Source organism: Dermochelys coriacea, chromosome 7 (genome assembly GCF_009764565.3).
Source record: "Dermochelys coriacea isolate rDerCor1 chromosome 7, rDerCor1.pri.v4, whole genome shotgun sequence".
Lineage (NCBI taxonomy): Eukaryota > Metazoa > Chordata > Testudines > Dermochelyidae > Dermochelys > Dermochelys coriacea.
The window spans coordinates 8,596,384-8,621,711 of NC_050074.1; the positions used below are offsets into that span (position 1 = coordinate 8,596,384).

General features: G+C 41.9%; 1 protein-coding gene across 1 annotated transcript in view; it reads left to right on the forward strand.

Moving 5' to 3' along the window:
• The window catches only part of TAFA1 (TAFA chemokine like family member 1), a 370,431-nt gene that overhangs the window by 281,446 nt on the left and 63,657 nt on the right, over positions 1 to 25,328 (forward strand). Inside the window, exon 3 of the mRNA XM_038408111.2 lies at positions 8,518 to 8,658. Coding sequence (XP_038264039.1) covers positions 8,518 to 8,658 — 141 coding nt within the window. The remainder of the gene's footprint in view (positions 1 to 8,517; positions 8,659 to 25,328) is intronic.

The window sequence follows — 25,328 nt, forward strand, 5'->3', positions numbered from 1 at the left end:
ACAGACTAACACGGCTGCTACTCTGAAACCTGTCATAAACGTGAGTGTACATTTGTACAATCCATATTTTGGTCCATGTCGACACTGATATACTTCTATACCTGGTCTTGTAGTCTGTCTTTTAAAAAACAAACTGTATCTATACTAATAAAAATTGTAACCAAGACCATGGGGCTGAGCTACTGTGAAGTGTCATAACTCCATTGAAATCAACTGACAATTTACATCAGCCAAAGATCTTCAGCCCTCTGTTTATAAGTGTAACCCTTCTGCCCATCAGAGTTGGCATCAACAAGGGCCAGGTTCAGTATCTACGGGTTTCATTCCAATAACAATGCAAAACTGGCTCGAGCCCCCACCCAGTGACCTGGGACAAATATATACCACCCCTGCTGGGCGCCTCCAAGAGGCAATACTTCCCCTCTCGCAAGCAGAGTCCGAGAGTAGCAAAAGCCTTTTAATAACAGAGAGAAACAATGTTGCATTATGTTGGGGAAACACCACTAACAGGATTCATAATATAACCAATGAGCAAAAAAACCCACCCCAAGCAAATTGGGCATGACCTTTCCCTTTAGTTCTTGAGTCCAGCAACCCAAAGTCACCCAAAGTTCCAAAAGCCCAACAACCCAAAGTCTCCGTCCCTGGTCAGTGCAGCACCAGAGTTCAAAAGTTTATCTGCAGAGTTTTACCTCCCAACCTGCGTGGAGATGGGGGGGTGGTTTAAGGGGCACCTTATGTGGTCCAAAGCCAATTGCCCCAACCTCTCTATGGGGCTCCACTCCACTCCACCAGCCATCCCACGAATTGCTCTGCCAGCCGTCCCATGAGCCACTCAAGCCATCCCACAAACCACTCTGCTCTGCCAGCCATCCCACAAACTGCTCCGCAATATATCTTCAGGCTCTGCCACTACTTAACACAACAGTCAGTGATTTCAGCTTGTACTAGGGGAGCCTCAGTGCTAGTACACCTTTGGCCCAAAGTGAATTCAGCTCAGCAGCCTGTAACTAGACTTCTAATAGAATCAAAAGTAACTCTGGTATTCCACAGTGGAAAAAGAGGAAGTACAATTAGCATGTAAGGCCCTTACCAGAAGCCCTACACCATCAAATATTAACACCTATCCTCAACCTCTCCCAATTCACTGAGTTTTGGAACCCATGTCCCTTGCTTAGCGAATGCTATTTAGTTGATGGCGAGTCCCTCCATCATAACAAAAGGCAAAGTACAGTTCCACTGTCCTTGATTCACATAATCAGGATAAGAACAATTTATTCTTTCTGCCCCAATAACAGAGAAACTGGGGATCCCACAGCAGCCAAAGTGACCATTTGGGCAGCTATGGGCTCATTCTAGGCGGGGTAGGTGTGCCTATGCAAATGAGATCAGCCCCTGTAGCTCTTTTCCACAACTTGCCACAACTTACCACCAGATGTCAGGGTGGAGCTCATTCTGACTCTGCTTACATCAGGCCAATGGCATGCAGTCCTGGAGCCTTAAAACTGCACCTGCGCTGTAGGAAGGAAGATATCTTTTCAACAAGAGCCCCGTGTTATCCAATAGAATTCACCCCTCTGGCCAGTAAATCCTCTGCAAGAAATGGGTAATTTTCTGCCACAAATTTCTCTCTTTGAACAACAATTAACACAGGCTATTTCACCACCACAGTAGCAAGTGGCATCAGAAAAGCACAAAGCAGCATAACATACTGTAAAGCACAAACGCTATTCTTCAAGATCTTAAAAATCCCCAAATTGCAAGTGTTGCCAAAGCCTCAGAAAATACCCTTAGAGTGTTTATGAACAACTCTCATCTTAGCAGGGTAAGTTACTACCTCTGTTGCTTCTCGCACTAGTTTCAGTGAAGCTAATCTTGAATATTTAACTGGCAAAGCCTGGGTAAATAGGCAAATAGGAGTAAGGAAACTATCTTGGGGGTGGAAAGGGTTGATCAAGGAAAATTTCTGTATCTGTGATGCTAGTTAGATGTCTATCTCTAACAAAGAGTGAGGGAAAACATCACAATGCTTGTGCAGATTTCCATATAATTATTATTAGCAGTAGTATAATTAGTATTTTATTGGCAGGTTCAGGTTTCCAAGCAATTTTCAGGAAACTCAGAATGGAAGGCAGTTTAGCCATATGCATTGCTACTTCCCAATATGAAACCACAGTGAATATTCACATTCTAAAATGCTAGCCAAGAGCCATGCTGTCTTTCTCGTGGGACATTATGTGATCACCGATGAAATGGGAAGTGGTCCAAGCATTAGTAAGCTGGAGGTGAGAGGGCCCATGAAACAATCTCTCTAAAATGTGGTCTGCACTATGAAAGTGTTGAGAAGCTGATTTATGATGATAGATAATATATGAATAAATATGTCCCATTGAGGGATGGGCCTGAACTGCAACATTTGGTTCTGGATCTGAATTCCAAACACCCCAAAGTTCAGCATATTTGGATTTAGGGTTTTATGTCATCCCATTACATTGTTGAATCAGAGCTTTTAGTTCAGTCTCCCCTTTAGTTCTGTGGTATATCTTTATGCAAGTAATATAGTCTTAGTGTATGTCTACACTGCAGTGTAAGTTAGTGGAATTCAAATCAGTGGATCCTGGATTCGAAAATCCAGGGCTTGAGCATCTACGCTAGTTGTCAACCCTACGTTAAGAAGTTTCTAACCTGGGATTCCAGGGTCCACACTACAGTATGCAGACCCTAGTCTAACCAAGCATATCCCAGACTTCCTAGCGCCTTCCTGAAATGTGGCTGCTCTAGCCCTTTGTTTGTGGTGCAATGTGGGAAAACCTGACTTTCCACCAAACTTGACTGTCCAGAGGACAAAGAAAGAGGGATAGTTTTGCTGGACTCCCAGGGTATGTCCACACTACAATTAAACAGCTGCAGCTGGCCCATGTCAGATGAATTGGGCTATGGGACTGTAAAACTGCAGTCTAGATGCTCGGGGACCTTGCCAGGTCCCTGAGCATCTACTAAGCCACCCCCCATGGGATCATGGGACCATGGGTTCAAGCCCTGGGTTAGCACAAATTTGTGTGTAGACAACAAGAGTGCTTAGGCTTGAGCCTGAGTTTGAACCCTGGGCGTATACTGCAGTGTAGACATACCTTTAGGGGTAAATTTTCAGTGCGGCCTTTTCCTTGCTTCCCCATGCCTGTGCACAAAATTGCATGGACACACTTCCATACTTCCACTTAGTATATGCACTTTTAAAAGGTAGACAGCAGTGCATATACAGTGTTAGAATTTGCTCCTGCAAAACCCAGTGCCGGTGATGGATTTTGCAGGGGCAAATTAAAATTATTATATGCAGGGCTGACTATTTAACAGCGTTTAACCTGAAAAGTCTAGTCCCATGTACCAAATTTTGCCTGGAAATGTATGGAACAAGGGGCTGAAAACATACCCCTTATAAATTGAGAGTTTCATAGATTACAAGGCCAGAAGGGACCATTGTGATCATCTAGTCTGACCTCGTGTATAACTCAGGCCAGATAACTTCCCCAAAATAGTTCCTAGAGAATAGATTTTAGAAAAACATCCAATCTTGACTTAAAAATTGTCAGTGATGGAGAATCCATGGCCCTTGGTAAATTGTTCCAATGGATAATTACTCTCAACATTAAAAATTTACCCTTATTTCCAGTCTGAATTTATTTAGCTTCAACTTCCAGCTGTTGGATCATATTATACCTTTCTCTGCTAGATTGAAGAACCTGTAAATATTTGTTCCCCATGTAGATACTTATAGACTGTAATCAAGTCACCTCTTAAGCTTGTCTTTGTTAAGCTAAATAGTTTGAGCTCCTTCAGTCTATCATTGTAAGGCAGGTTTTCTAATCTTTTAATCATTTTTGTGGGTCTTCTCTGAACCCTCTCCAATTTATCAACATCCTTCTTGAATTGTGGGCACCAGAACAGGACACTGTATTCCAGCAGGGGTCACACCAATGCCAATATAAAGAAAAAATTAACCTCTCTATTCTTACTCAAGATTCCCTTGTTATACATCCCAGGATCAAATTAGGGGGTTTTTTTTGGCCACAGCATCAGACTGGGAGCTCATGTTCAGCTGATTATCGACCATGACCCCCAAATTTCTTTCAGAGTCACTGCTTCCCAAGATTGAGACCCCCATTCTGTAAGTATGGCCTACATTCTTTATTCGTAGATGTAAATATATACATTTGGCCATATTAAAACAAATATTGTTTGCTTGTTCCTATTTACCACGTGATACAGATCACTCTGTATCAGTGACCCGTCTTCATTATTTACCACTCCCCCAATTTTTATGTCATTTGCAAACTTCATCAGTGATGGTTTTTTTCTTCTTCTAAGTAATTGACAAATATGTTAAATAGCATAGGGCCAAAAACCAAATCCAGCTGGACCCCGGCAGCATACCAACTCAATGATGATTCGTGGTTTATAATTACATTTTGAGACCAATCTGTTATCCTATTTTCAATCCATGTGATGTGTGCCATGTTAATTTTGTATCATTTTAATTTTTAATCAAAATATTGTGCAGTACAAAGTCAAAAGCCTTACAGAAGTCTAAATATATTCTGTCAACACTACTACCTCCATCACCCAAGTTTGTCATCTCATCAAAAAAATATATCAGGTTAGTTTGCCAGGATACATTTTCCATAAACCCATGTGGATTTCCATTAATTACATTATGCTCCTTTAATTTTTCATTAATTGAGTCCCGTATCAGCCACTCCATTATCTTTCCTGGGATCGATATCAGGCTGAGAGAAGTCATCCCATTTATCCTTTTTAAAAACTGGCACATTAGCTTTCTTCCACTCTTCTGGAACCTCTCCATTGTGCTAAGACTTAGGGTAGGTTTACGCTATGGGATTAATTCGACCTAAGTTACGCAACTCCAGCTATGTGAATAACGTAGCAGGAATCGATGTACATTAGGTCGACGTGTTGCGGTGTATACACTGCACTGGATCGACGGGAGAAACTCTCCCATTGACTTACCTTATGCTTCTTGTTCCAGTGGAGTACCAGAGTTGACAGGAGAGCAATCAGCAGTCGATTTAGCGGGTCTTCACTAGACCCACTAAATCAACCCTCGGTGGATTGATCACCACATGTCGACCCCCCCAGTAAGTGGATACAAGCCCTTACTGAAAATCAACATTACCAGTCCTGTGAGCTCCTCAGCCAGGTCTTTTAAAAAAAATTTATCCAGACCTGCTCATTTTCAAATGTCTAACTTTAGTAGCTTCTATTTAACATCCTCCAGAGATACTCTTGGAATTGAAAGTGTTATTGTCACCATATGATGAGATTATATCATCTGTTTTTTTCCCAAAGAATATAGTTTCTGAACATGAGATTTTGCTCTTCTTGTGTGGAAGAGTTGAGAAGATACTTTTTGTATGAAAATTAGAGGCTGTGCAGATTAGGAAAGTCCCAGTTAATAAGAGGTTTAACTATATATTGGTAACAAAAGGTTTTTTGAATTGTTTTAGTTTCATTGCGTTTTTACCAACTATAATCTTTAGATGTTTCTGCAGCAACTTGAGGGTTTCCACATTATAATTATATAGATGTTATAAAGCTCATCAGCCATGACCCGTTATTTTGCACAGATAATCAAGTGAGCAAGACTAGTTTTTGTTAACTGACCTCATGTAGATATTAATACTCATCCACAAAATTAAGAGGAAAATAGAACATTTAACTTACTCATAAGTATTTACTGTACTGTGTATGCAGCGAAGGATAGAATTACTTTATTGTGTACGTTTTTTCCTGTTAGAAGCCAAACTTACACACATAAAAACCAGAAAATGTACTGCAGTCAGAACCACAGATACACATTTTCATGACATATATATGGCCTGATTTTAAAGCCAAGCAGATCAATGGGAGGCTTGTCTTTGACATCACTGGGATCCTGGTGGAGCTTTAGGAAATGCGTTTGCTGTGAATGGAGATTTTGTTCATAATTCATATTAAGATGTAAACACATAGGGCTAAATCTTGAGCAGCAACAAGTGCCCGCATTTCCTCTTAGTCCTCTGGGACCCTTGATGGGGCTTTTGTCATCAAATAGCACCTTCAAGCTGTCTGAATTGTGTAATCCATCTGCTTTTGCACATCTTGTCTCCCAAAGAGCTGTGTCAGGTAGCCACATGTGTGTCTACACAATACAGGAAATACAGGAAACAGCTCTTCTTGTCAAGAGTAGTTAAATATTAAGGACCGTGCCTGTCTGGCCTGGAGCTGGCAAGCTCATCAATACTAAACCTCATGAGTACATGACCGAGGGTCGTTTACCTCAACAGACATTAACCAGCTTTGATTGACTCATTCTTGAAAGGTGAAGGTTTGAATATTTAAAGTTGTAAAACATGTCCGTGCTGTATGAGGCCTCTTGTGCCACTGCATACTTTGGATTGGCTGGTTCCTTGACACTGCTCTGAGTTACTGGAAATAGTTGGGTCCTCTTCAAACTAAGTAGCATTTCCTCTGTCATTAAGGAAAGAGCTGCATAAGATCACTTTGTAATTCCTGGATTTACTGTACTTCCCGTACTGCACATGACTGTAATTACAGAGATGGGTCTCATTTATTTTGGGCTCGATTTTCACAGGACCTCCTGAGAGGCACAGAAGACTGAGGAGAGTTTGGAGGGAAGTAAGTTCGCCCACTCCCCTTACTGCCCCGCTGAGATTGTGACCTCAGCTGTAGGGAGGAAAGAAGGGCTACTTGCCCACTACTTCTCACTGCAACCATGTCAGTGGGCAGTGAGGGGCAGGAAGTGAGGGAAGCCTTGGTTCCTGTCTTCTCCCAGACCCCATGCCACCTTCACACTATTCAGTGTAGCTGGCTGGTTGCACAGGCTGGGAGTAGCCACATAAGGAAATGAACTAACTTACTCCTCTCCCAGAACAAGGAGAAGCCGGGCAGGAATTGTGAGTCCTAACTTGTTATCTGGTGTGCTGTTGTGGGTCAGCTCCTCGTTGCCTGTTCTTATGGCTGATTGCAAGGTTACAATCTAGCCTTTGATTTTTGATCCATAGAAACAATGGACCTTTTCCATTAGGCGGTTCACTGTAGCTAAAGCAATGTGCCGTAGCATTTCATGGTGGGGTTAAAATAATATTGCTTTCTTAGTCTAGTGAGCCTTCTGAAATGTCCTACTCTTGTATGTATTGTGGATATTTTTGTATTAAGATTACTCTGATGCTGTCAAATGCAGCAAGTTCATGATGTGGACAAATATCTGCTAAAGAACAGACTGGGACTATAAACACTTAGTAATTATGAGCAAAATGCAATTTGAACTCAGGGCTGGAGAGATTAATGAGCAGTGCAGTAACCCACCATGCTGCCTGATTGTCCTATACTATATATTGCTCAAGTGAACTAATGCTCTGGTTGTGTCATTTACATACACAGCATATGCCACAAGCAATGTGTTATCAGAAGCCCTACACTATCTATCTATTGCTATGTCTACAGCTGAAGCTAGGAGTGTGGCTCCTGGCTCATATAGCTTTACTGGCACTGGGTCTTATCAAGCTAGTGGGCTAAAAATAGCAGCGTAGCACAGGCTGTGAGCAGTAGCATGGGCTAGCCACCCTGAGTACATACTCCCAGGGGCCAAGAGGGGTAGTATTTGCTTTCTATGTTGCCACTGCCCATGCTACAGCAGCTATGCTCCAACCTTTAGCATGGTAACCTGATGACAGCTAGCGCAAGTATGTCTGTGTGAGGTGGGAATCTCACCCCTAGCCCCAAGTGTAGACTCCCTCTCCATTTATCTGTCTGTATAATCAATCTTTTGGAAATGCACTGAGTAAAACACAAAATGAAGGAAAGGAAAATTTGGGCCTCATGACATTAGACTCAATGGGAATTTTGCCTGCATTGGGACTGCCAGATCAGGCCATTGTTTTAGGTGTGAAGGAAAGCAAAATTGGACCATGCTGAGAGTCCTAGGGAACTGATTCTCCCCCTGCAGAATACGGGGACCTGGTTAGAGGCAAATCTGAGGATTTGGAAGTGGGTTCATTTCCAGGTGGATTCTCTGAGATACTGGGATTGTATCAGAGAGTGTAACCTAGTAGTATGGGAGGAGAGAGATGAAATGACATGTAAAACAGTCAGACATTTTCCTTCTGCATGATCTAGTCTGTACTCCTTCTGGTCCATATTGTGCTATACTTCCTAATTCACACCAAAAAGTTCTATTCCTGTCTGTGGAGCTACTCACAATGCAGATAAACGGGTTTTGGTGCTGTATCTACTCGAACATTTATTTTGCATTTCCTATAGCCTCTGAAGCATACTAATACCTGCCTTAGACAAAATTGCTCGTAATGGGAGACAACACTTTCTTAATCCCTCTTATAAGAATCTTTCTTCACAAAGGGTGAGAGTAGCATGCTTGGTTGTTTAGACTAGCCATTGCAGTTCTTCCTAATCAGAGTGTCAATATTCTCTCTTTGTTGCCAGAAGGAGGAGCGTGTGAAGTTATAGCAGCACACAGATGCTGTAATAAGAATCGAATTGAGGAAAGATCACAAACAGTAAAATGCTCCTGCCTCCCTGGGAAAGTGGCCGGGACAACACGAAACAGACCTTCCTGTGTCGACGGCAAGTAGCTCATCCAGTATATGTGTGAACTGAATATGTAACATCCAGTATATACCTAACGCTATATATGTTATGTAGTAAACCTACTTGTATTCTCTGGTTTAGCTTTTTAGGAAAAGATAAACTATAAGCATAAATGGTTGACCGAGGAGATGGCCTTTTACATCACCAGTATACATTGTCTTCCACCTTACAGCCTGTTTCTGCAATTCTTACCTAGTTTAAAAAGGATTTACTTACACTACTAGTCGCATTACAGTCTGTGGGGCTACTCACATAAGTAAAGCAAACCTGGTGACAAGAGCGAGCCCTTAGTAAACAATGGGCCAAAATTATCCTTTGTGTGTCTCCATTGGGCCCTCTTATGTCTCAACAGCTGCGATTCAGAAATATTTCAGGTGACAACAGTAAGTTGTTCTGATTCAATTTACAGTTTTAAAAAGTCAGCCCAAAAAAATCCAGTGATCTGATTTTTGTAATAAACATTGTGTAAAGACAAACAAAACCTGCGAAGCTGATTTTTGGTTCTGAAAAAAACCTTACATTTCTGAATAGATCCAACATTGACCCTGCTCTTGTGAAAGCTTCAGGGCAGAATCTTGTCGCACCTGGTTTCCTTTTGCAAGACAAAACGAAACCATGGGATGAGTCACATCTGGGTCCCATTTTTATCTGAATGTCAGTACTCTAGGGTTCTGATTCTGTGGCTGTCTTAATTGTTCCAGTGGTGAAATAAACACACACACGCTTATTGGAGACTCCTCTTTGTGGCTCACGTAATCCTAATTTAACGTTAGTGAGGCGTACAAATGTGCACTGAGTGGAGAATATACCCTGCTGTTTGGAAATGGTTACCCAAATTAAATGTCTTCAAATTTGGCTTTAAGAAGCTATTGACTTTAGTGTGACTAATCTTTGGTTTTATTTCCCCCACACACTGATAAGAGATGTCTGATCAGTAGCATCCTTGTGTAGCAGCCCTATTAAATGGGCTTGGATTTTACAGGTTTCTTTTCTCATCTTTATTTTGTGGAAGTGATCTGGTAGCACCATCGACTGCAATCCCCTGTGGTGCCAAAAGTCATTAAGAGCTCAAGTTTGCCTTTTCTGTTTGAATGGGATTGAACATCCCTTTACCTCAGCTTCCCGCAAAGAACAGGACCCAGCAGTGTTGCTGCACAGCTGATTTGTCAAAGAATCTTTTGTTTTCTATTTGGATTCATGTTTTAAAGATGCAGCCTTCCATCAGAAAGGGAGACACGCACACGGACATTTGAAAACCCACTTCCCTTGGTCACATGCAGCAACCTTTTCAAAGATACTGCCAACAGAGCAACAGCTGTGCTAATTTTCATTGAAGGTTAGATGAAAGTTCCTGTTGGCTTTATGGGCTGCAAAAACATTGCATCCAGAAGCCTGTGCTGGCATCATTTCATAGTAACAAGATAGAAAATATGGTATATGGCAGAGGGATGGAATCTTAAAATGTTCTCAACTGCTCTTCAATGGCGTGCATGTGTGTGGATCTCTCTAGTTTGTATGTTAAGATATAAAGAAAAACATCTTATAATTGCAAAAAGACACTCTAGGTGTTAAATTATGGGGCAATAATTCACAGCTAGTTACACTGGAAATGCCATTCAGTCCCTGGAATCCTGCCTCCGAATGCACTATAGTAGCTGTGAATTATTACACTTTAATTCACAAGCTGACACATTTTATTGCTTAATTATTCTGATACAAAGAATTTTATTAAACAAAAAAAAAGTCATGAATCTGTAGGTGATACCTTTTGTTCAGCCTAACTGTGCTTTGGAGAGTCACATTTACTTCATTAGGTCCTGAAAATCCAGAGCCAATAGATACGGCATCATGGCAGTGTTAATTCAGACCTCATAATTCTATTCAGAGAACAGTAGCTCAAAGGGGAATTATGTTTAAAAAAAAACAGTGCAGGTATGGACTGGAGTCCCTCTGCTTAATAGCTGTCTCTGGATTACAATGAAAACAAATGTTATCAATTGACATTTTGAAAGGGGAAAAGATTAAACAAAGGCTACTATCAGAAAGGCATATGATCCCGCACTCATTGAAGTCAGAGGCAAGACTCTCATTGACTTCAAAGGAACTTCTTCCCCTTTTAAGTTTAAGTGTTGTAATCAAGACATGGATTCTTTTGTCAATGGTTAGAAAGCCAAGACCCTGTTCACAAAAATTAAGGGGCATTCTTTTTATACTTAGTTTAATCTTCACTCTTTGGTTTAGATTCTTGACACATTGACCATCTTGGGTCAAAACCCTGAAGTCATTTTGTAGTTTTTCAGTCCTTACTAAGGCAAAATTCCCATTTTCTTCTGTGGGAAGTTCCATTAACTTCAGTAGGAGATTTTCCTAAGTAAGGATTTGGGATTTTGCCTATTTTCTGGGAGGTTTTAATTAGTACATTACAAAGGATCAGCTAAAATTTGTTGCCTCCTTTATCTCCTATATTAAGATGATTAAATGCTGTGAGTTACAGTCTTTGTAACATTTAAAGCTATGATGTGCACTTAAAAAATCTTTTCATTGGTCCATTACTTTAAAATGTCTTATGGATGCCCTTGCGTAAATAGCATAAATAACAAACTGAATCATAGAAATGTATGGCTGAAAGGGACCTAGGAAAGTCTTCAAGTCGAGCCCCCTGCTCTGTGGCAGGACCAAATAAACCTGGACCATTCCTGAAAGGGGTTTGTCGAACTCGTTTTTAAATGTTTCCTATAATGGGGATGCCACAATCACCCTTGGAAGCCTATTCCAGAGCTTTACTACCCTTATAGTTCGAAATTTTTTCCTAATTTCTAACCTAAGTCACCCTGTCTGCAGATTAAGCCCATGACTTCTTGTCCTACCTGTAGGAGAACAATTGATCTCCGCCCTCTTTGTAGCAGCCCTTAACATATTGGAAGGCTGTTATCAGCTCCCCCCTGCATCTTCTTTTTCTCAAGACTTAACATCCCCAGTTTTTTTAACCTTTCCTCATCAGTTGGGTCTTCTAAACTTTTGATCATTTCCATTGCTCTTCTCTGGACTCTCTCCAATTTGTCCATATCTTTCCTAAATTGTGGTGCCTGGAATCAGACACTGTGCTCCAAATGGGGCCTAACTAGTGCCAAGTAGAGTGGGACAATTACCTCCTTGGTCTTGCATACAACGCTCCTATTAATACACCCCAGAATCATATTAACTTTTTTGCAGCTGCATCACATTGTTGACTCATTCCGTTGTGGTCCACTGTAATCCCCAGATCCTTTTTAGTAGTACTACCACCTAGGCAATTATTCCCCATTTTGTAGTTGTGCATGTGGTTTTTCCTTCCAAAGTGAACTTGCCAATACATTCACTTCCAGACAGAACCAGATTGCTCTGGAATAGGCCTGGATGACTTGTTGAATTGGTAACAGCAGGTAGATACCCTGTTGCTAGTTTCATTCCAGCTCAGGTTGATGATTATCATGAGATATTGTTCACTCTGCCGGCTCTTTAGTTACCTACATGAAATGAATTGGAACACTGATCCTGTTCTCATTAAAGTCAATGACCAAACTCCCATCAACTGAACAGGATCAAGCATTTGGTGGTTCTCAGTCCATTTCAGTTGCATCAGAAAACTCCTCCTCAGAACCGATGCACTTAACTGTCTCAGCTGACGCCAGGGATGTAATGGACGTGAGACTGAGCTTTCTCTTTGCCCCTGATAGTGGTCCCCTCAGGTCAATGATTAAGTATGTTAGGGGACAGCATGGGGGAGTTTGCAGTGCTGTTGTTCATGCTGTGGATGGATAAAGAGAATATCGGTCATAAGCAGTGTCAGTCTGGCATTTTTCTAGAGCAGGAGGGATAGGTCTGTGGTCCTCCTTGGTATTGATAAGCAATTTCCTACTTCCACATTCTGCAACCCTTTCCCATGTTAACTAGCATTTACACAATCAATCCCCCTGGCTAGTGTTTGAAATTAAATAAATTCTGCCTGTGCTATAGAAGATGGGACGTTGCCACACATCTTGCAGGACTTTATCCAGAGCCTCATTTAGTGTTGACTCTGACAGATTCTCTCCTACTCAGAGAAAGAAACCAGTTGCAGAGACTTAAACAGAGAGCACACCCAGGCTAGATTATATCAACATCAGGATTGTGCTTACTTCAGAAATTATTGTTTGCTGTTAATTAAATAAACTGTTATCCTAAAGCTTCAGTCAGGTGGGAATTCTATAATACCTGGAGTAGAGACCATTCAAATGTGAGTCTATTCATGAAGGAGTGCCTCATCTATTTCATAAATTATTTGCTACTCTACTCCAAGTCTCTCTTTGAAAGAACAGCTGGGGTGGTTCTGCATCCTCTCTAAACATAACTTGTGGCCCTGAGAGACTCCTTTTGTACTGGGAATTAGTCTGTTTAAGTTTACTAGACTTCTTATTCCTACTCTTTACATGCTATCTCAAATAGCCCAAGCACCTCCTGTTTAGGCCCAAGGCTACTTGTTGTTTTCCTCAATATACTAACAAAAACTTTTGCTCTACTGCCCTGCCTTTGTACCGCAGTGATGGTTCACCCTTGCCTAGGACTTGCTTTTGCCCCTTATTTTAGGGGTTTGTCTTTTCTAACTTTACACTTTCTTTTAACTGTTTCTGTTTTCTGTTATTACATTCACTTGTGCTCCTATGTCTATCTTGTGTATCTTGTGCAGGCTATTTCTGCGTGTTTGTATTAGCCATTCTTTTAGGTTTACACCTTCACTCTTCATTATGTTAATAACTTAAAGCTGTAATGTGAGGATTGTGCATCTCCTGCATTTTCCTCTTTCATCAGCATATTTTTGCAAAATGATTCCGCGGCTTACAAAGGTATCTACATGGTTGTTCAAATGCTGGGCATTCTTTATCTTGCTCGTTGCTATGTGGCTGATATTCATTCTTAGGCATGGGGTTTTATTCCTGTCTCTTTATTAACAGAAAAATTCAGTCTTACTTGTATAACTGTGGTGTTCACAGTCCTGTGCTTTGCTTCTTCCTGGGGTGTGTGTGTGTGTGTGTGTTTTCTGCTGCTTGGCATAAGGAAATTGCCTTTTCAGGTATCAAGTCTATATCCCTGAGTAGATTTCTATGTACCTTTTTATTGTTGTACCCAAAAAACCATTTGTTCTGTAATGAGGGAGTCATTTTAGTATTCCAGATTCACAGACTGCCTTTTACATTTTCAGTTTGAGGCATACTCCGCTATTATTTCTCCTTTTTTATTCATCTTTCTACATGGGTATGAAGATAGCTCTACTAACTGCTCAGTAGCGCCTCCTTGTGGCTCTTCTGGGGAATTAGCTCTGCCACATGGTGATGCTCCTTCCTGTGGTTACTCAGGCGATCATTCCACTCACTCACTCCACAGACTCTCATGCTCCTGAACCTGCAGCGCTGTCCTCTTCATAGCTTAGCTCTCAGGCTAAGTCACGTTAAAGTTCTCCCCTCCTTCTAGGGTATCAGAGGTCATTTGAGGCAAACTATCCCAGGTGGTCTGCTCCCCACTGTCTACTCTGTGCCATTTCCACAGTGGCTGGTAGGCTCACCCTCTACACCAGCTTCCAGTTCAGGGACCCTCAACCCAGCATCTCTGGGCTTTTACTCTCCAAGCCCTTATTGTGTCTTCCCTGGACTGCTTCCTACTCTGTCCTTGCAGCATCCTTCCCTTCCCCTTTGTATCAGGGAGTACAAGTGCAGGTTTCCTCCCCCAGCCTGCCAGCTTCCTTTCTTTGGAGATCCTGCCCAGCTCCTCCCCCACAGCTGGACTCCATCTACAATTAGGCCCTAGCACTTCTTTGGTCACCCCAGCCTGGTGCAGCCTAAGGTTAATTGGCCAATTTATCCCTTGAGGCCTTGTGTGGGGTGGACACCCCATCACACTACATGTTACAAATAGATATGCATGTGTATATATGTGTAGATCTATCTATCTATCTGTCTATCTAATATGGTGAAATCCTGGCCCCACTGACAAAACTCCCATTGACTTGAAAGGGACATGGATTTCCACCCATCATTCACAGGGAATATTTAAGGGAAGGACACAGTGATTCTTAAACTTTTTCATTACTTCTTCAAAGCTTTCTTCCCCTCTTCACTGCACCGCCATCATTCTCACTGTGGAAATCAGTGTATATGTCCAACCCTTGTCAAAACCAATGCATTTTTTATTCACACTCCATTTTACCAGTCTCTCTGGCGTTTGCATGCAGCTCAGATTTCTGTTAGAATCTTCTTTCCAGGGCTGCTCAGCATGTTCTCATAATTTGTAACGGTTGTTGGGGGTTTCACAGTCAAGCTCCATGGCAGCCATTTTTTAACCTTTTTCCTTGTTATAATCAATGTTGCTTTTGCCAGTTTTTCGGTAGCTTCCCTGCTTGCTCTTTTCCTGGATCTACCAGATCTCTGTACTTCCTATGCACAGTATCATGTGGTATTTCAATTACTTCTGGGGCGGGCTTTAGGATAACTTATTTATTCAACTGTCAACAAGAAATAACATATCAAGTAAATGCAGTACTGCTGCTGTAATTAAGCAAGCTTATATTATTTACCTCTGAATATCCATTGTCCTACTCCTTGTGCAGCCATTTATGTCAGTGCAAAGTGGGAGGAGTGAGTTGCTACCTTTCTGACTTGGTAGAGTTTACACTCGCTTTACCCCCATGTGAACAAGTATGCAAGATGCGGAGCACTGGAGAATTGGGTCCACGCACTCTATCTGAGCAACTGATTCCTGCATGAGTGAGAGTCAGCAGGAAGTGTGGCACTTCATATTGACCTCAGGATGCATGGCAACTCAAAACTTTAATCTAAGCTCTTTTTAGCACACTAGTCAACCTGGGTTGCAGAATTAGGCCCTTGGGGGTAGGATGGGTTAATTATTCAGGATTTTCAGTATTGGTTTGTGCATCAAATCTGTGGCTCATTTAGTGTATCTGCCTGCTTTTGAGGGAAGAGTATTTTCTGTCTTGCTATGTAGAGAAGGAAAACGGCTCCCAAATCTGATGATTTAGCCACTCCACATTTGGTCCTCCCATGGGAACTTAAATGGGAGTTCCATTCATGAGGCAGCTGCAGGACTTGGTCCAAAATATTTGGGGTCACTCATGCTTAAGCTATTTCTGTATTTGTTTTAATCAAATATTAGATCCCTGTGTTAAAGCTAACTGCATCAGCCAAAGAAAATGAAAATTTTGATCACTAGTTTGATTTTTTTAATGAAATAGTTTAACGGTTTAAGCACTAAGGTCTTTATCCTGTAAAGATTTACATTTATACTTAACTTTACAAACCGAGAGTGACATCCTGTGTGTGAATCCCATTGAAATCAGTTGCAAAACTCCCCACTGACTTCAGTGAAGTCAGGATTTCACCCTAAGAGTAAACCCATAGACTTAATGAGATTAATGTCTACCCTTCCAAAAAAAGACCCTCAACGATGAGTCTCGGAGCCTGGGTCAACTGACTCAGGCTTGCACTGAGAGGCTAAAATTAGCCATGTAGACATTCCTGCTTGAGCAAGTCTCCAAGCCCAGGTGGGAATGTCTATATTGCTAATTTTAGCCCCATAGTGCGGATCCCATTTGTCCAAGTCAGTTGACCAGGGCTCTAAAACTTGCTGCTGCAGGGTTTGGGGGGATTTTTTGCGGGGGGCAGGGGCGTTTGCAGTAAAAAATGTATGCTGAAGGACTACTTCAAATACATAAGCAGTTAAATACCTGTGTAAGTAGCATTGTGAGTTTAGATGCTAAGGAATGCTGAGGAGTGTGACAGTAAATTCTAAAACAGGTAGGTACATAGATAGAAAGATGTCTCCAAAGTCATGTTCTTTTTCCAAAATAGCACTATCTTTATGTAGACCCTCCTCCTGTTCAAGATAGTGGAAGTCTGCCTGGTGACTTTCTACACAACTTTGGGAAACAGGGTCTTTGGCTCTTCTGTGTGCTCTGCATTGTGTGTCAGTGCGTATTCACCTCAGACATACCACCGGGAACAAGGTTTTATTCTTTAACTAAACATAGAACAGGATGACAGTCCAGCAGCCTCCACTCTGCTGGCCTGCCTCACGCTCCCAGTGTCTGTCAGTGCCGCAACTTTCTCCTGAGATGGGCAGAGGGGACTTCTTAGCAGGAACCAGGAAGTTCACCCAAAATGCCACAGTTTGTAGTCCACAACTTGCAGCTGCTGCTTGGGCTACATTTATATATTTGTAACACTGTTCTTAATATTTTTATGTATGTGTATTAGAATAGATATTTCACAATAGGTATCTAAATATCTGGAAATATACATAATTTCTCATTTATATCTTAATATGTATATTTATTAACTAGGTGCTAAAGTGTATGAATTGCACAGTTTTTAGAGGAACAAATTATAATATCTGTGCTCAACTCTGCATTGTAAAATCACTTAGTTAACCCCTCTTTTATTTTTAGGATTGTTAATAATTGGTAGTAAATAATATATTCATAGACTTTTGCCTCTTTTTTCTTCTTTGTGAACTGTCCACAAGTGGATTATGACTTTCTTGAACCACTCTGCAGAATATTTTGCTGGATACTTTGTGTGGAGAAGTATTTATCTTACATTGTTTGCAAGCAGTTCATTTTAATAGCTCACATTTTTAATATTAAATATGTTGGTTAGTTTTGATGGGTCAGATATATCACATGACTTTGCTTCTGTTCATCGGTTGAAAGAAAGTAATTCTTAAACTTAGGTGCAAATATTTCTATTTGCAAGTTCAACATTCTGTTTCTGGAAATACAGTCCAATTTGATGCTTCTGCAAACATTTCTGGCAGTAGATTGATTAGCTGGATTATTCAGTGAAAGAAAACACAAAAGATGTGTAAATAGAGCCGAAGTGAATCTGTGGGGATTTTTTGAGTGAATGTTAGCAGAAAGGTCCTTGAACTATTCTCTCTGCTCTAATAGTTTGTATGGGTGCTATAAAAACCAAATGGGAATAAAATATGTTTATAATTTAATTCTGTAATTTTTGGATTGTAAATATACATGGCACTGTATCTTTACAAGGAAATCAAACTGTCAATAACTGATTATGTCTGTGTCTTTTTCAAGGGTTTGAACAATATATAATGTGTTCATCTATACAGAAGTTTGCTCTGTTGTAGCTAATAATGCTTTCACATATGCATGTCTGTAATACTTGGATTTATTGGCCTCTTCTCTTCAATCTTCTTCTGACTTTAGCATTGTTCGTCCCTTTCAAAGGCATTCTCTATTTCTTTTGTAATTATGTGTAATATTTGGTGATTAAAAAATTCAGAGTATATGGTAACATTACACCCAATGGAGCTCCACTGTGGATCAAGGGATGGGCAAAACAGTGGCACAATGGATGGGAAAATCATGGAGAGAAAAATAAAATCCAGTCCCTCCTCTTTTGCCTCCCCAGTGTTGGATCATATCAAGCATCAAACCGTTCTAAAGGTTCTGAAATATTGGGAGGTGGGGTCGGGGAGCGTGTACCTACTGGAAATACTGAAGTACCAACAAAATGCTTATTCTTACCCTGTGCTTCTGTTTGGGTCGGAAGTAGTGTATCAAAAAAATCAAACAAGCAGGAGCCCAAACTCATGAGCGTCAGAAGTATCAAATCTTATGGATGCCTTTTCTGAGCCTATGGTCTGGCTCATTTGAGGTTCAGCCATTGCTAGCCAGCACATGGCTCTGTGTATTTATATGTTAAATATAGTTTGGTGCAAATGTGCATACACCTCTAATGAGATTTTGTCAAGTGTCACCCCATGAACTATGTCATCCTTCGCCACCAGCAACTCACTGGTGTCTTGGAGCACTTTGATTTTTCAGGGCTCCTTAGTCCTGCACTGACTTACAAGTCCCAAGTCAATCCACCATCTTCTGGAACAGTGGTCCTGGAGAGGGGAGTTAATACCATCCATCCTTAATCTCCAACTTCCTATTGGTGGGCCAGAGCAAACACACCTGTGCCTTTCCAGTAATTTGGCTCCCATTTCTTTCTTAGGACACTGCAGATAGCCATGCTATCTCAAAGGAGTGGCATACAGACAGTAAGATGTAGTACAACCATGCTGTTAACAGGAGCTAATTTACTTTAGTTTTTAATTATAGATAAGACGGCCTACTATAGAGCATTCATTCATAATTAAAATGGGCTCTGTTTTAAAGGTCATCATGATATCTAGCAGCATAGGGTATTGGGCCAGATCCTGAACTGCAGTAAATCCAAAGAAACCTACTGGAGTCAGTGGAGCTGCATCAGTATACACAGGATGAGAGTCTGGCCAGAGGAAGTTTAGAAACTTGGTGGTCATACAGAAAATCTTTGGTTTCAGAGTAACAGCTGTGTTAGTCTGTATTCACAAAAAGAAAAGGAGTACTTGTGGCACCTTAGAGACTAACAAATTTATTTGAGCATAAGCTTTCGTGAGCTACAGCTCACTTCATTGGATGCATTCAGTGGAAAATACAATGGGGAGATTTATATACACAGAGAACATGAAACGATGGGTGTTACCATACACACTGTAAGAAGAGTGATCACTTAAAATGAGCTATTACCAGCAGGAGAGCTGGGGGTGGGGGGCGGAAGAAAACCTTTTGTAGTGATAATCAAGGTGGGCCATTTCCAGCAGTTGACAAGAACCTCTGAGGAACAGCGGGGGGCAGAGGGGAAGGGGGAATAAACATGGGGAAATAGTTTTACTTTGTGTAATGACCCATCCACTCCCAGTCTCTATTCAAGCCTAAATTAACTATATCCAGTTTGCAATTTAATTCCAATTAAGCAGTCTCTCATTGGAGTCTGTTTTTGAAGTTTTTTTGTTGAAGGATAGCCACTATCAGGTCTGTAATCGAGTGACCAGAGAGATTGAAGTGTTCTCTGACTGGTTTTTGAATGTTATAATTCTTGACATCTGATTTGAGTCCATTTATTCTTTTACGTAGAGACTGTCCAGTTTGACCAATGTACATGGCAGAGGGGCATTGCTGGCACATGATGGCATATATCACATTGGTAGATGCGCAGATGAACGAGCCTCTGATAGTGTGGCTGATGTGATTAGGCCCTATGATGGTGTCTCCTGAATAGATATGTGGGCAGAGTTGGCAACGGGCTTTGTTGCAAGGATAGGTTCCTGGGTTAGTGGTTCTGTTGTGTGGTGTGTGGTTGCTGGTGACTATTTGCTTCAGGTTGGAGGGCTGTATGTAAGCAAGGACTGGCCTGTCTCCCAAGATCTGTGAGAGTGATGGGTCGTCCTTCAGGATAGATTGTAGATCCTTGATGACGCGTTGGAGAGGTTTTAGTTGGGGGCTGAAGGGGATGGCTAGTGACCTTCTTTTCTTTTCTTTGTTGGGCCTGTCCTGTAGTAGGTGACTTCTGGGTACTCTTCTGGCTCTGTCAATCTGTTTCTTCACTTCAGCAGGTGGGTATTGTAGTTGTAAGAATGCTTGATAGAGATCTTCTAGGTGTTTGTCTCTGACAGAGGGGTTGGAGCAAATGCGGTTGTATCATAGAGCTTGGCTGTAGATAATGGATCGTGTGGTGTGTTCTTGGTGAAATCTGGAGGCATGTAGGTAGGAATAGCGGTCAATAGGTTTCCGGTATAGGGTGGTGTTTATGTGACCATTGCTTATTAGCACCGTAGTGTCCAGGAAGTGGATCTCTTGTGTGGACTGGTCCAGGCTGAGGTTGATGGTGGGATGGAAATTGTTGAAATCATGGTGGAATTCCTCAAGGGCTTCTTTTCCATGGGTCCAGATGATGAAGATGTCATCAATGTACCGCAAGTAGAGTAGGGGCATTAGGGGACGAGAGTTGAGGAAGTGTTGTGCTAAGTCAGCCATAAATATGTTGGCATACTGTGGGGCCATGCGGGTACCCATCACAGTGCCGCTGATTTGAAGGTATACATTGTCCCCAAAAGTGAAATAGTTATGGGTGAGGACAAAGTCACGAAGTTCAGCCACCAGGTTTGCTGTGACATTATCGGGGATACTGTTCCTGGCGGCTTGTAGTCCATCTTTGTGTGGAACGTTGGTGTAGAGGGCTTCTACATCCATAGTGGCCAGGATGGTGTTTTCAGGAAGATCACCGATGGATTGTAGTTTCCTCAGGAAGTCAGTGGTGTCTTGAAGATAGCTGGGAGTGCTGGTAGCCCTGTTCGGATCCGGGTGGGAGTGCTGGTAGCATAGGGCCTGAGGAGGAAGTCTACATAGCCCGACAATCCTGCTGTCAGTGTGCCAATGCCTGAGATGATGGGGCATCCAGGATTTCCAGGTTTATGGATCTTAGGTAGCTGATAGAATACCCCTGCTTGGGGTTCCAGGGGTGTGTCTGTGTGGATTTGTTCTTGTGCTTTTTCAGGGAGTTTCTTGAGCAAATGCTGTAGTTTCTTTTGGTAACCCTCAGTGGGATCAGAGAGTAATGGCTTGTAGAAAGTGGTGTTGGAGAGCTGAAAATATGAGCAGTTAGGGCCTGATCCAAAGCCCACTGAAGTCAATGGAAAGATGCCTGTGGACTTTAATAGGCTTTGGATTGGGTTCTTCATAAATACTTTGTTACATTTACTCCTCTATCTATTACCGCTTATATCAAGTGAAAATGGTTTACAGTCACAAAGCCAATAGTTTTCTATTTATCTAATGTGTATTTTAGGTGACAGCAAAAAGATGGTTCTTTTTTTTTCTCTATAAAAGTACTTCCAATCAATTCTTATTTCTTCAAGAAAAGGGGGAAAAATGTTATTTTAAATCCAAGGAGTCAGCTTCTCATCCCTCTAGCTGTGCTCCGGCCTAGATAAGAAGAGATCTCAGGGTCCCATATTATTAATGTGCTGTCTGTATGAATAACGAGCAGGCTTGGTGAATTATTTCACACACCTGGGAAAATCTATAGCCCTATCCTTCTAAGACACTGGAAACTGAGCAGGAGATTCTCATTTTTCGATTTGGTGAATTCAGATGACTTCATTTGAAATGGGAAGGGGGGGAAGTAGACTGTTCCCCACTGAGTCCCATTTAGCAATCTCCAAAAAATGCACACTATACAATATATGCTCCAAAAGCGCAGGGAGTTTAACTGTGTGCAGGCATGTTTCCGGGCTTTGTATTTGTCCAGAAAAAATTCTTCTTGAAATGTCCTTACAGCCATGCTATTCTCCCCTAAAATTGGTTTCATGTGGCCTGATCCTGAGTGCTACCACCTTCAGTGGGAGGAAAGGGATCTTATTACTGGCAATGATGTTGTGGAGTCACTGATTTACTTATCAAGACCCTGTAGCTTTCAAAATTGGTTTGCTGTGCAAATCCTTGCCTGCTGTTAGAGCATTAAAAGTAGTTTCAAAGATGCCAAAGGGAGTTATGCACCTGACATTAAATAGGATTTGGGTGCTCAAGTCTCTTAGGTTCCTTTAAAAGGTCCAGCCAAAGAGCATAGGAATTGGTATGTACAATCCGAGCTGTTGTTCATCCAGTCGAGTATCCTGTCCCCAACCGCGACCAGCACAGATTGCTTTAGTGAAAGATATAAGAAACCCTGCAGGGCTCCAGACCGGGAGAGACTCTTCCTGGCCACACTCATTACAAACTGGAGTATGTCCTGAATCATGAGGGATTATTTCTCTTCCAGAAGTCCAGGCTTTTTTAATTAATTCATGTAATCCTTGTGTATGTAATTCTGGATGTTCTTGTTAGCCATGTAACCTTTTTTTGAGTCCTTTCATTCCAACTTTTTTAACTCCTACTAAGATCTTGACCTCAATTTAATATCCTGTAGCAGTGAGTTCCACAGGTTAATAGTTTGTTTAACTGATTTTAAAAATAAACATCACACGGTATGAGGCTTGTTTTTGCTACTGTCCTCAGAATTTACCATAGAACCATAGAAGATTAGGGTTGGAAGAGACCTCAGGAGGACATCTAGTCCAATCCCCTGCTCAAAGTCACATACGATCACCTCATCCAAAGCCACATACGATCGCCTCATCCAACACAAAATGGCCACTTCTTTTTTTGGCTATGTTTCTATCAGTGTGCCACACACTTTCCCACGCAGCCTCACTTTCATGGAATGCAATTTTAGTTGGAAAAGCCACAATTACATGCTTGTGATAGCATCCCTTGAACTGGAAGAACTGAAGGAGTGACCAGGCTGTGTCAAAGACACTTGAACTTAGGCATTGAGGTCTTATTCTACACCCCTGAAGTTAATGGGAGTTTTCCATTGGCTTAAGTAAGAACAATGAAGCCCTTAGGGCTTTATTTATCTAGCTGAGTTTATTTATATTTAGTCGGCATGCAGGTTTTAGAGAAAAGGAATATGTTGGGCCAAAAAGAAAGTTAACTTGACTTCAGTAGCCTATGCTCAGTTACAGCACCTACCCTGTCAACAGTAGGAATAAAGAATAAATTCTTCATCCACCTGTAACTCTTGCCAGACAAGGCCAGAGAGAGACAGAATCGGAAACAGATAACTCTGCATTCACACAGACAGCAGCTTCCCTCTCCAGCAACTTCACATACCTCAGCACCTTTATACGACACCTGCAAAATCCTTCAAGCCCTAATTCTCCAAGCTGCTTCCTTGATGAGTATAGACTGCACACCCTTTGATGTCATTGTATGTGACTGTATGCACCATTGCAGTCTGAACATCCGCTTCACCTCAGGATTGATCTTGACTTCAATATTCCTTATAGTTAGGATAGAAAATGCTGCTGGTATTGCAGTACATTTAACTATGGCGTGTGATTAATTTCCTCGCTTTAATGGGGTCCAGTGTACATTCCTTCTGTCCACTTTCCCTCTGTTGCTAAATCTCATCAGCTATACTAATACCCAGCTCTTATAGGCTGCTCTTCATCAGTAAATCTCAGTGCACTTTACAAAGGAGCTCAGTATCTTTATCGCCATTTTACAGATGGGGAAACTGAGTCACGGGGAGGTGAAGTGACTTGGCCAAGGTCATCCAGCAGGCCAGTGACAAAGCCAGGAGTAGAACTGAGGTCTCCTGATCATCAGTCCAGTGCTCTGATCGCTAGACTGATGAGTACCAGTATTATAACCTAGCTACAAAGTCTTGCATAGGATTCAAAGAAAAAAATTCCATTTTGCAACATCCAGATCAACCAAACACTTTGTGTGTGTGTGTGTGTGTGTGTGTGTGTGTTTGTTTATGTGCGCAGGATTTCCATTGATTTTAGTAGAAATCATAGTCATCTGAAGGCAATATTTGTCACTACAACGTTGATTCAAAGCCCACTGAAGTCAATGGAAAGACCCCCCCCACTGGCATCAGTGGGGGGCAGGTACACCTTCGAGTGGAGTAGAGCCTCTGTTCCTGGTGTGGAGACACTGCAGATAACGAGATCATCGGACTGCAATTTGATGCGACTAAATCTTCATCTTCGCTATAATTTGTCTCCCTAGCCATGTCATATGTTTCTTTCTTTACCAATTGACATTGCAGTTTCCTGGGTAGCACTATAACCACCCCTTTTAATATCCAGGAGTATAGAATAGCTGACTAATCCATCCCTGATGAAGTGCACCGGGCTCACATGAATTCCAATGAGGTTTTTCTGGAGGAAGAGCATATCTGTCCTTCAAGAAGTAATGGAAGTGATGGCACCATTTCCATCTGAGTGATGGGGAGATCATTTCTGTGCACACTTCAGTACAGGCATAGGAGGGAGAGAACCCGCAAGTGTACCTACACCGGAAACACAGATAGAAACATTGTGGCAAAATTAAAGAACCGCGTGACCATAAAACAGTATGAAAATAAATAGGAACTTATGGTTGCTTCACCACCATCCATCAGAGAATAACCTTCCTGTAAACGACTAGTCACAAGCAAAAGTGAAAATCTGTAGGAGTTTCCTGACAGTATAGGCAGCAGTGGTCTTAGTGATTCATTGAAAGAGTCATGTAATGAATAATGGAGTGAGGTCTGTACAGTGACTGAGGACCTCCCCGGGGGCCACTGTGCCAACTTACACAAAGAAAAAGGAACGAAACGTGGGAGAAAAGAAAATATAAATTGGATCCCGTTCACTTGCAGTGGCCAGGCAAAGTGCACAATAAAGCAAGAGAGTGGGGCTTGCATCACCCCCTTAAGTGCTAAGGGCATCCCTGGGGCTTGAATCGCAGTCCTGAAGTGTGTGAACAGAACTCATCCAACAGCTGGGAGTCCCCAGAAGCATTCTGGATGAGTCAGCCAGAATAACTGGAGAGGGGACACTGGAGTGGAAACATTCCTCTGTTCTGTCTCAGCTCAATAGGCTGGTGCGTTCGGTACCATAGAGCCATTACTCTGTCCTAGCCCATCCCTCTCTGGGAGGTCTGGCACAGGCAGTAGCTTTGCACTCCTGCGGGCTGGGAGCATAGGGAGCACAGAGCCTAGCAACAGGAAGTTTCCTTGCATCCTTTCTTTCCTCTCCCACATGCATCATTCAGGGCCAGCCACAATTTGGCCCTTGGTCCCTCCAGCAATACAGTATCTTTTGAGTGATACTTAGTGAGGCTCCTGATCAGCTATAGTGAGATGTCAACAGAGAGATTTCCGAATGACAGGGACGCATGACAGGGAAAACTTCAG